The 11,841-nt window shown below is 41.7% G+C and overlaps 1 protein-coding gene across 2 annotated transcripts in view; it reads left to right on the forward strand.

Moving 5' to 3' along the window:
- The first annotated feature begins 664 nt into the window (after window positions 1-664).
- Window positions 665-11,841, forward strand: part of BMT2 (base methyltransferase of 25S rRNA 2 homolog) — a 30,540-nt gene continuing 19,363 nt past the window's right edge. Inside the window, exon 1 of one of the 2 annotated variants that reach the window (XM_042816004.1) lies at window positions 665-824. In XM_042816004.1, the coding sequence (XP_042671938.1) occupies window positions 665-824 (160 nt within the window). Of the gene's footprint in view, window positions 825-1,121; window positions 1,256-11,841 lie in introns of those variants that run through there. The other variant, XM_042816005.1, reaches the window with a different exon arrangement.

Raw genomic sequence — 11,841 nt, forward strand, 5'->3', positions numbered from 1 at the left:
GACTGCAACGCTTGGAAAAGCCAGGCCGTCACTTACAACACACAGCCTCCGCCTGCAGGGAGTGCAGGTTTTGCCTGCACAGCTCAGAGTGAGGTAAGAAAGGGATGACTTTGCAGTCGATAACAAAGAAAAGCTTTTGTCTGAACAGTTATTTCATTTCGATAATTGCATCTTCAATTAGAAGTTTATGGGAAGAGCAGAATGATGCCGTACCCTGACCGGACACAAAATAATCCTTTTGGCAGGACAGACAGAGCTGATGAAACTGTCACACAGCCCACAGGGCGAGGTGGTGCATCTCACCAAATTCTCATTGGGATGAAACCTTGACCCTGCCCAAATCCATGCGATTTAATTGTAACCGCAATTAACTTCTTAGCATTTATGAACGTCCTCAAAGAACAAATTAGCTGCTGCTAGCGAAGCCGAACAGGCCAGCACGAGAGATGTCCCTGCTATGAGCTCGGGGGTGTTCGACCTGTTCTGCTCATAGCTGTGCTTGGAACAGCACCTCAGCACTGGAGGCCCCGCGAGGCGCTTGGCCGCCGCGGACTCAATTTCCCGGCACGCCGCGCGGCGGAGGGCGGCGCACGCGCGTTGTCCCGTAGCGTCCGGCTCACACCTCCCTCGGCCGGGCTGCGCGCGGCGGAGCAGCGGTACCGCCATGGAGGCCGCTCCCCGGTCCCGGCCTCGGCCCGGCGGGGCTGCCGCTTCTCCGCCGCCACCCCCACCGCCCCCGGAGCAGGAGCGGAAGCTGGAGCAAGAGAAGCTCTCGGGGGTGGTGAAGAGCGTCCACCGACGGCTGCGCAAGAAGTACCGCGAAGGTAACCGCGGGGAGGGTGCCGCCCCCTTCGCGCCGCTCGGGCCGCGCCGCCCCGTTCGTCTCCGCGGGCGGCGGAGCGGCGGGGGCCGCGGGGGCCGCGGGACGGCCGGGCAGAGGCCGCCGCCGAAGGGGGGGGGGGGGGGCGGCTCGGAGCGGCTCCGCGACCGCTTCCTGCTCCGGCTGGGGGCGGGGGGCGGCGGGCGGCGGGGTGAGCCCTCCCCGAGGGGCGATCCTCCTGCAGCGCCGTCCTTGGGATGAGCGGGAGGGGGGCGGGGGGAGTGCGCCTGGTTCCCGATGGGCTGCGACGGTGATGGACTGCGAGAAGGTGAGCGGCGCCTTCGGTGCCCGTGGCTCCGGGGAGACGCTTCGCGGCGGGGATCCATCTCCGAACTGTGGAGGTCTGCGGGAATGAGGAGAGCGGAGAGATGGACGGTGAGCTGGGAAGGCTTTGTTACTCTGCTCCTTTTTTCAGCCGGGGCGTTGAGCGAAAGAGTTGGGACAAGCTTAGTAAAACAGATTGCTTTGTGTTTTAGCTGGCCTTCGGTATTAACGCCCTTGTGCTGGGTTCTTCTGAGTGGTACTGAAGTGCTTAAAACATGACAGAAATGGTTTAACGTGAGTGGTGGAGTTGAGGGTTGTTATTTTTTCCCTGCTGGAATTTATAGCTTTTTCATAGAATCATAGAATGGCTTGGGTTGGAAGGGATCATCAAACTCCAACCCCCCTGCTGCAGGCAGAGCTGCTCGGGTTGATGGCAATGACCAGTTCAACGTGAATTAGCAAAAAAATCATCCATTCATTCTATTAGTGAGCATACAGCTCTTCGGTGGCCTGGCAAACAGCTGGTTTACTCCAGAAGGACACATGTAAAATCAGAACTGTTGATGTTCTAGACACAAGTTCTTGCAGCTCCTACGTGTCTTCCCATGACACATCTGTTAAAGAAACAAGGTTGGACTGCTTTCTGGATTTGGAATCCCCACACGGGCAACCTGTCTGTAGCATTTGGGCAGATAACTACCTATGGAGGCACTGATCAAGAGTCATTGTTTGTTTTGGCCTTAGCGTAAGCCAAAACCAAAGGAAGGATCTCCTGTGTTTGCCTGGTATTTGGTTGAAGGAACATAGTGTGTTTAAACAGTAAGATCTTGGCAAAGGAGTCTGGCTATCAACAGGTCACATTTCTGTTAGTTTGGAGTGTATGCAGATTAAAAAGGACAAACGTTGGCACTATTAACCTCAAGAAATGTGAGAAATCTCTGTATCAACTGAATTGCTTTAGATGGAAGCCTAAATTATATGGGAATCAGTGTAAGCATACTTTTCAGCAAAGGGCAGGTTATTAAGCGAAGTTGCTTTATCTTTAGTTCAGTGTCACTGGTCAAAAGAAAAAATAATACCTTGATTTACTATATAGGTACTGTGAATTGTAAGTTACTGAAAATTTTACAGTAATTTTCTAGTCACTTAATTTAGCAGTACTGTGTTTTCATGGACAGGTTGTAGAAAACAAACAGTTAATCATATCACATCTACACAGCAGGGAAGCGTCCACGGATTTCGTACTCATTCAGTAATATACAAGTTGTCTGTGATCTGTGGGAGTAGCACTTCATCCATTAGGTTATTTCAATTTGAGAATTTCATTTGTGGAAGGAAGTTCTGAGTCTTTCTCCTTACATTCCTCTCTGCTTCTAAAACTAGGCTTGAGAATTTTCCTTCTGAATTTCATTCAGTATCATTCTCAAATCATGGTACTGGGGTGCTCTTGACCTCTGAAGTGTCTTCTCTTTCTTGTATTATAGAGCTTGGAAAGTACATTACTGTGACAAAATCAAAGCTGCTGGTTTGCTAAAGAAGTAAAAGATCACTAAATAATCTGTAATCTCTTGGTAAAATTTGAATTAGAAGTGAGTGTGCAAAAAAGCCAGGGTCAAAAACAAAGAAAACCCACCAAAAACAAGTAAACAAAACTCATCCTTGGTTATATACTTACATTTCATTATGCAGGTAAAGCCTCTTGCTTCCACAGTGCGGTACATCCACCTCCATAGAGAGCAATAACTCAGCTGTTGGCATTATTCCAGTCCTGTATTGTTTTTTTGTTGTTTTAATTAATACTGCTTCTCACATCTACTGGAGTTCTACGCAACTAATTTCCATTTCATCGAAGTAAGCAAACAGTATTAGAAGTGCTGTTGCATGGACTTTGGTGCTTTATCTGTACTAATTTGTTGGAGGGAAAATAAAAGCATGTCGAATCTTTCTGAAGGATATACGATGATGTTGCATAGGGTGGAGAGATCTAGGGAAACCCTTGGTATTGTAATATGGTCATAAGTTACCCTGCTATAAGTGTTGGAGGAGGATACATGCATCCTTGAGACATGGAGAAGTTGGTGGAAATGATACGGCCTTGATTTTAATAGCTTATTTATTTGAGAATTCGCTTGCCTTGTTGCTATTAGCAAGGCCTTTGTTGTAATGGGGCGGTCATAGAAGGTAAGACTGTTTATCACCTGCCTTGCTTATGGTCGGCACAGCTGCTGGTTTTATTTCCCACAATAGTTCTCTCTTGTTTTGGAAAATGCAAAATTTACAGCAGTATGCTTCAGAACTGCAAGCTAACACTTCTCTAAAGAGATCACGTGTTTGTCCAAGTGCAAAAGCAGGATTTTTTAACTAGCAATTCATCACAACTTTTTTTCCGACTTCTAAGGAGTCAGTGAAGGAAAGTTCAGTCATCTCATCCCATCATCTCAAGGGCTAGGCAGTCTCTTCATAATGAAAAGCCACAAACTCCTAAAATTTGTTGAAACTGAATCTTACTGTGACAGTGTAATGTCATGGTCCATGCCAGTGTATTTATGACAAGCATTTACTGTGTTTGAAATGGTTCAGCTTAAGTTCTTTTCTGTGCTAACCAAATGCGTCAACTGAATTAGCTAATCATTAAAAAGTTGTGTCAGACTCCTTTAAGGCAGTGATAGGCACGGCCAAAACCTGTCTAGTGGTTCCTAAAAATACACATTGTTCTTCAGGTTAGCCTGTAAACACTGTCTGCCTAAAGAAAACATTCTCAAGTGAGAGTAAGCACACTGAGGTGGAAAGTGTTCACCTAGGAATCGATCTCATCAGCATAGAGAATCCACCTGTTTGTCTGGAGTTCTGCTTCTGTTTCCTATCCAAGTGGATTAGTTGAGTCTTAATTACTTCACACACCAGAGTGAAATCCAAAAGCTGAGACAACAGCTCTCAGTGCTTAGCTTTTTGCTTGCGGGGAACTTCGGAGTACTTGACAAAAGCACTTGGAAAGTACAGAAACTAGGTTTTGATTGTGTTTGTTTTGTTGAGTTTTTTTTAAACCCAAATTTGGAAAAATCTGACAGTTTGGAGGATTGGAGTTGCTCGTGGTTCTGTTGCTTGGTACCACAGGTGACCCAAAGTTTGCAGTGTTTTCCAGTATGCACCTTTATGGTACCCTCAGCCCGGCTTTGGTTGCGGCATGGTGACACCTGTCATGCCTCACAGACAGGCTTGGGAGAGCAGATTGAGTGGTTCGTCAGGAACCAAGTATGATCTGTTGGGCATGTGCAGTGTAATATTAGCTTGCTTGTTTCCGATTGCTTATAATAGCCAAGCAGGATTAATTTTTACTATGGTATAAAAATCCCTTCTTCATGCAGAGGCAGCATTTTCTTTCTATTTCTTTTGTAATCATGCAGACCTCTATTTATCAAGTAAACATTTTCTGTGCAGCGTGACCCTCAGTTATGGAGCTATATATATAGTCTGGGAAGATGTTTTGCAGTGGCCTACTTGTCCCTGGAAATCCTACACCTAGTACAAGTGGAAAAATTCTGAGGGATCTGTGAAGACGTTTTAGGAAATATTCTGCTGTGTGCACAGCGGTGTTGTATTAATGTTGTACTTCGTATTTGAATCGTAAAAAAAGGGATACCGTTTCCTGTTGGAAGACTTGCAAGAAGTTTTAGAATCACAAATTGTTGTACAACAGTAAAGACATTGAGTAGGTAAGTAGTGGAGACATTGATGTAAAAAGTGTTGTTCAGGAATCAGTTGCTTTATGATCTCTTCCTCATGTTTTTGTGACAAAACTCTGAGAAAGCTTAAATTCTTCCTGATGTCACTATTTCAGAATGTTTCCTGTTTCACATTTTTCACAGGACAGGAGAATTGTCACTGAGCGCTACATGGTATGTTAGCAGGTGTTACTCCTTTTTTGGTGAAAACTTAAAACCGGTTTACTCGGGAAATGTATGTATAAAGAGTGATCTCCATTCATCTTTTCCCACTTGTATTAATTTCATGGAAGAGAGAAGCATTTGGGGATACTGTTATATTTTCAAACAACGAACAAAATGCCATTTCATTAGAAATTTGAAGTGATGCTATTTTACTATGTGGGTGTGAAGATACAATTGTCTTTACAGGTTGTACTCCACAGTTTGAGTGGAAGTTGTATTAGAAATCTCGTAGTATTTTACAGGATGATAGGGGCATTTAATGAAATCACTGCTACCATTTAGCTAGCCTACAGGTTTTGGACGCCCACTGGCTACAGCACAGACTTGAATCCACTGAACAAACAGCTGTATGTGACCTCCCTCTCAGCTCCTTTTATCGCTTTTGCAGGGAAAACAGAGTTCCTGATGCATGTTCGGCACAGTGAAATCTGTGCCTCTGCTTCAGCTGCTTCAGATTTTTGTCCCTATGTTTACACAGGTCTTTTAAAATCAGTTTCATGTGAATGTGTTTATCTCTTTGGTTGCATTAAGTGCTGCATGTAGTTGGTCCCTCAGTCAGGTTTGGGGAAGAGAGAGGATCAGTCAACATCTGCGGGCAGTAATTGCTTCAGCCATTGCTAATGGACTCTCCACATCTGTGTGACAGCCATCAGTCCTTAAAGTGATTTATGGTGGATTGGAGACACAAATCATTCTTCAGGGTGACGAAAGCTGACCCTAAATAGCGAATGGAACATATCCTGGAAGTCTGTGTAAAGATGCAGATTCATATGTACAACTTCTACCAATTGCGGTTTTCTGTATCTGACCTTGTCTAGCATCTATATAGATATCAGTATATGTTATGTATATGTGTGTGTGGGTGTGTACATATAGAAAAATATATGTGTGCTTGCAATATTTTTGCATTGTAAAATGAGATTTTATTGTGAGACATTTCAGGTAAATCCTAGGAAATGTAAAGTAAGCATTGGTCAGAGAAGACAGAAATATTGGCTTTGTTTGCTTGAACTTTGTCTGAGTTGAAGTTCACACTCTGTATCCAGACGTGTAAAACTGGTCAGCAGTGAAGCAGAAATACCAAACATCTTTCATGTGTTGTTTTAGTAAGACAGATGTTAGTAGGTTTCTGGTTTGGCTTGTATACACTGAGAGTTTTAAATAGCAGAGTGTTAGCTAATATTCCTTGTGTAATTAATCACTGCCACAGCATCCAGATATCTATTAGTGCAACTGAATTTCAAGGGATAAGTTACTGTTAATAAAGCATTATTATCACATAAAGTATTCATAGGAATTTGATTTCGGCTTTAGCCCAGCTCATGGCATAGGGTTTCCTTCCCCATGTACTGATAGGCATGTTGGAGAAGCTTGTTTACTGTTTCCAGCAAATAAGTGACAGGCAGTGTTAGGAAACTAAAAATTAGATGGATTTTTTTCATTCCACAGTGCATTGGCATCAACAACAGCAAAAAGAGAAGCTGGAAGGTCTTGCTTGCTAGGTACAGCCATGGCTAGCAGCCTGTCAGCTGAAGTCAGCCAGCATTGTCACAGGTGCTTATAAATGTGGGCATAGGTTCCTTTTCAACAGTGAGCAATTCACAGAGGTTTATTAACACAGTTGGACAAATATGAACATGTCACTTGTGTTTCTTTCATTGTTAGTCATGTGTTAAGCTTTTTTTTTCTTCCTGTTTCATAGGAGCCAAAGGTGTGCTCAGGAAGGCTTTGAGCTGTCAAATAGATGCAGTCCACCCCATTTTCATCTTTTGCTATTACCAATTCACATTATCATGTAGGTAGCCAGAAGTTCAAACCCTTATTTTGACTTTTTCTTTGTTACAGCTACTTTTAAATTCAGAAAATTGTAACTTACCAAAAGAACATAATAGCTGTGTAATTGCAGTCTTCCTAAAGTCCTAAGTATTTCTTCTGGGGGGTAAAGGAGATTAGGATCTAATACCACACTGCATCTACTTCAATCTAAAGTGCATAGTTCCAGATCAATTTAGGGATATTAGATCTAGTTTGCTGACGGGCAGAGTATCTTGCATTTGTTTTGAGATAGTGCAGTCATCTCTATCTGGCAGCAAGGGAATTAAGGAAAAGCATAATTACCAGAGTTGTCTCCTGGGTGCAGATAGTACGCTTAACTCCATGTGACTTAGCTGTTCTATTACTGATTGAAGGAAAATGAATCAGATCTGTTGTTTGGGTTTTTATCCCTGCTCAAATGCAAAACAGTTTTTAGCAAAGCTAAGCTCTGTTTTTTACATAAAAACAGTGTTTAAAATACATTCGATGTATTCTGTCAGAAGTCTTAGTTGAAAAACAACTTATTAATTTTCCTATTTGTGTAACATACCCCAAATGACAATTGTATTTAACACTCTATGAAGAACAATCTTTTAAAGTTTAACCAAACCAAACAATGAATCTAGAATGGAAGAAAGCAGGATTTTGTTTTAAGAAGCAGACCGTTTGAAGAGAGGAGCTAGTGTGGGGTTGGCCCATCGGGAGCGATAGACTTGGTCTTTCCCAGCTGTACTGGAGACCTTCAGTTCTTATAAATCAGTGTGCAATGAGGGCTGTTCTGCCTGAGTCTGTATAATTTTTCAGTAAAAAACATGTCTTCAGCTGCCAGAACTTACAGCTAACGTTACCTGTCTATTGCTGTTCCCCAAAATTAAAATTGTCTTGTAATTAGGGTCATTTTAAAATAACGTCTACGTGACTAACTTGTTCTTTGAGACAGGCTTCAGTGACAGGTGATTGCTCTGTGGTTGAGTTTCGTGGTGTGATTGACTATTCTGCGTGCACTATTAATGTCAGTGGAAGTTATTTTGAGGGATTCATGAATTCTAAGTAAATATTAGTGGATTTTGGTTTTGTTTTAGAAAATGGTGTGCTGTGGTGAACCTATGAGTTGGTCAGTTATTTCTTCACTGACTGGCGGATGTGCCAGGAAGAGGTGGGCTTTGGCTTTTTGGTTTTAAAGTAGTTAACCTTCAAGGTGAAGAGCAGGCAGTGTATTTTCTAGGCAATTTCAGACAGAGAGGATAGCAAGGTTTTAAATAATTTTGAAATAATATGACTGTAATGATAGGTGTGGTGTGCCAGTCTTCACAGAATGGCTGGAGTTGGAAGAGACCTTAAGGATCATGAATCTCCAACCCCCCTGCCACATGCAGGGTCGCCAGCCTCCCCATTTAATACTAGACCAGCCTGCCTGGAGCCACATGCAATCTGGCCTTGAACACCTCTAAGGTGTCTTATAAATAATTATTATAAATAAGATGTTTTTCAAGCTGGATTTCAGTGTAACTGGATCTTCTGTGGAGTTCTGAGATGTGTCTCTGAAGAGTCAATACCCAACATGGGTTTAAAACTGCATGAAAGATAATCTTCAAGTGCTGTCAGGGAGCCTTAAGCTTTGTATAATGGTGTGGTCATGAGATTCTGACATGAAAAATTGAACGCACAAAACCAAATATTAACTTTAAAATGTGATTGAAGATATATATATATATATATATATATATATATACACACATATATTTAATCCTTTAGATTAGCTACCACAAATTTTATTTCATTTACAGCCTTAGTGATCGCCTAACAGACGATGTTATTGTTTTAGTAAGCATTGGCTTTGCAGTGGAGCCTTTCTGCACCTTTTAGTGTCTTTTTGGCTACACAAACAAATATTGAACTGCACTAGAGTTAATGTGGTATTTGTACATGGATTATAACGTATTCTTTGTGAAACTGAATACACAGCTCTGCTGCTTTCTGGGTACCAGTTGAAGTTGCAAGACCTGTTGTAGTTACTCCCTGAGAGTCTGTCAACAGATAGGAGTCATTATGAGCATATTCAGCGTGGACAGTATTGGAGCATGGTTCTGGAATTTGTGTTCCTGTATGTTTGTGTAATACCCTTATCTGTGCTTTCTCTAAACTTGCATTGAAGAGGAATGTGGAAAACATGCGAAAATAACTCACTGCCATGGTTCTTGCTTAAAGGAAGCTGGACCTCAAATGCTTCATTGAAGGTTGCTGCACAATTACGTCAGTCTGTTAAGAAAACCTTCTATCTGCAGTTGTTTGAGAAGAGGGCAGACAGGTGGTCGTTGTATCACACCCAGCAGTGCCATAGTAGCAGGTGCTTAGACAGCACTGTATGAGAAGAGCTGCACAGGTATCACCATACACTTGCTCACCGTTCTGTCTTTCAGTGATTTTTGTGGTCTAGGAACTGCAGAATGAGAAGTGGCCTCTTTGAACTTTTTCATGAATTGTCTTCCCTTAGTTTTCCAAGCTGTGTGAACTTTAAGCTTAATTGTGCATATTTTTTTTTGCATTGAAGCTGCCCTTCATGCTTTTTCTGTCTCCTCATCTTTGAACAAGAAGGCATTGTTTTATATTTAACTTTCCCACGTCACTCATGGCCATGTGGAAATCTGTCCACTTATGCTTTCATCCACCTTTTTCCTGTGTCTGTTGAGGTGTTCCTCATACAGAAACTGGGCTATGTCTGTCCTATGTTGCTATTTCTGTACTTGTTGATCTGTTTGGGTAGAAGGTAACAAAGCAGAAGTGCATGTGGAATTGGCTCTATGTAGGATGTGTGATGGAATTACTTTGTGTTCTTTTTGTTTGTTTTTTAATTTTTGCTCTGTGTTTCTCTAACGGTCTGCGTTGTTCCTTTTTTCTTTTCAGCTCAGTGCCAAAAAGCTGGTACTGCCATAGGCATTTTTGTTGTAACTCAGAGTTCCTATCCTGGGGTGCAAATAGCTTCAGATCTGTTGCTGTGTATTGCATTTCAGATTCTGTATCAGTGGACTATTTAGCCCTTCATTCAGCCCTCAGAAACATGAACATTTTCAACTTTGCTCAGGAGATAAAAGGAATTGGTGTCAGGAGGCGCTGCTTCTGCTCTGTAAGAAAGGATGAGTTGCCTAAAAGTATTTCGTCTTTGCACTTTTCTTCCCCATCCATTTTATTTTTGAATTCTTAAGAAAAAGTGATACTGGAAAATGGAACTATTGTCTAGAAATAGACCAGATGAAGTTAAATGACTGAAAGGTGCTAAGCTGAGATTTTTTTATTGGTGATATTTTTCTCTCTGAATGTTTACTTGTTTACTTCTTTCTACTGCATGTTCTTAATCAAAATTCCAGCAAGTGCATGCCTGTCAAGTGTTCTACAGCTGCCAGGCTCATGCAGTAAGATTCAGAGTGTGTGGCAGAAGAACTATGAAACTATATCTAAATTGCATAACAGTTAAATAGCTATTGAGAATACACTTTAAGCTTAGCTAGTGCTTTCTGTCTTGATGCTGTCTGCATAGGTTCAGCACTTCTGTTTTGAGGAAATGGAAGCAAAGCTTGTGCTAGTTTTGCCCCTTTGGCTGGTAGGACACTGTGTACCATTTCTTGCTCTCTTTCATCAGTAGAATTTGACGCGCCCTGTGTGATTACTTCCACATAAGGCTTTCCGGACAGCTTTGGCAAAATGAGCCCTAAGTTCCATCAGAAACAGCAGCAGGGCTGTGCCTCCAGTGTGCATTTGTCAGGCATGCCCTGTGCTGGGAGGCAGCTGGGGACCATGCTCATGCCTTCTGGTGTAAAAGCGTGTCTCCTTGAAACTTGAATCACTTGGGAAGTACCACAGCATACTGCTCAAATATAATACTGCACTTATTTGTCCAGTCTAACAGCTTTCTCATGTTTGTCTCACAGCAAGCAGAATACGTGATGTCTTGCTTAGCTTCCCTGTTGTATTAAAACTAAAATAGTATCACATCCACTCCCTGGCCTTCCATCCTGATTGCTGTCTCATGCAAGGCAGTGTAAACACCTCATTGAAACATGACTCATTTTGATGATTGCAGATGATTATTTTTGAAGAGCAAATAGTTGTGACATCCCTAAACCAAACTTACAGAGGCAGTAACTTGGATCACTGGTTAAATTCTTCTAAGTCTTCTGTCTCTCGTACCCAGTCTTGCTGTAATTGGAGGACAGATGGGCTAACCAGACATTATTACTGTTTTGCACGCAAGCAGAAAGAAAAAGTTGCCATGGAAAGAAGTCTGTTACTGCTAATTAAAATAAAGAACATCAAAGGGATTCTCACGAATGAATTAGAAATACCTTACTGATATGGGAATGACAAGTTATACCATAAGCTACTTTCAGGCTTTAGCAAATGTTATAGTCAGCTATGATTGATGCACTTTGTAAGTATTTCTTTGTCATATTAAGGGGCCACAAGACTGGTTCTGAAACCATGCTGTTAAATATTTGTTGTCAGAGTCCAATCTTAGAGTGTACCTTTGCTTTTAGTAACTTGCTGTTAGCTGTATCAGCGTGAGCATGCAAAATCAATGCATAATTTTTATTCTGCAAAAATATATATGAATCTATACTGGATGTGTGCACACATTTGTGATTAAGAAACAAAAAAGAAATTAGTGAATAAAAAACCTATCTTTTTTTTTTTTTTTTTTTTTTTTTTTTTTTTTTCTTATGGCAGAAGAGTCTTTTAGTAAAGTATACCAAAGTTTTTTGTGCAGTAGAAACTATAACAGGAGTTGTAGCTTGCACCACTAGTATTTACCTTGTTTTTGTTTGGCAGTACATTATGTAAAGCAAGCTAGAGGAAGTGGATACTTCCCTGCAGAAGTGGGAAAGTCATCATGTTTAATTACTTAAAAGTGTTAGAATTTAACCTGCAAGACTTTTTTTT

Source organism: Centrocercus urophasianus, unplaced genomic scaffold (genome assembly GCF_019232065.1).
Source record: "Centrocercus urophasianus isolate 14NV4802_14NV808 unplaced genomic scaffold, USGS_Curo_1.0 seq_15, whole genome shotgun sequence".
Lineage (NCBI taxonomy): Eukaryota > Metazoa > Chordata > Aves > Galliformes > Phasianidae > Centrocercus > Centrocercus urophasianus.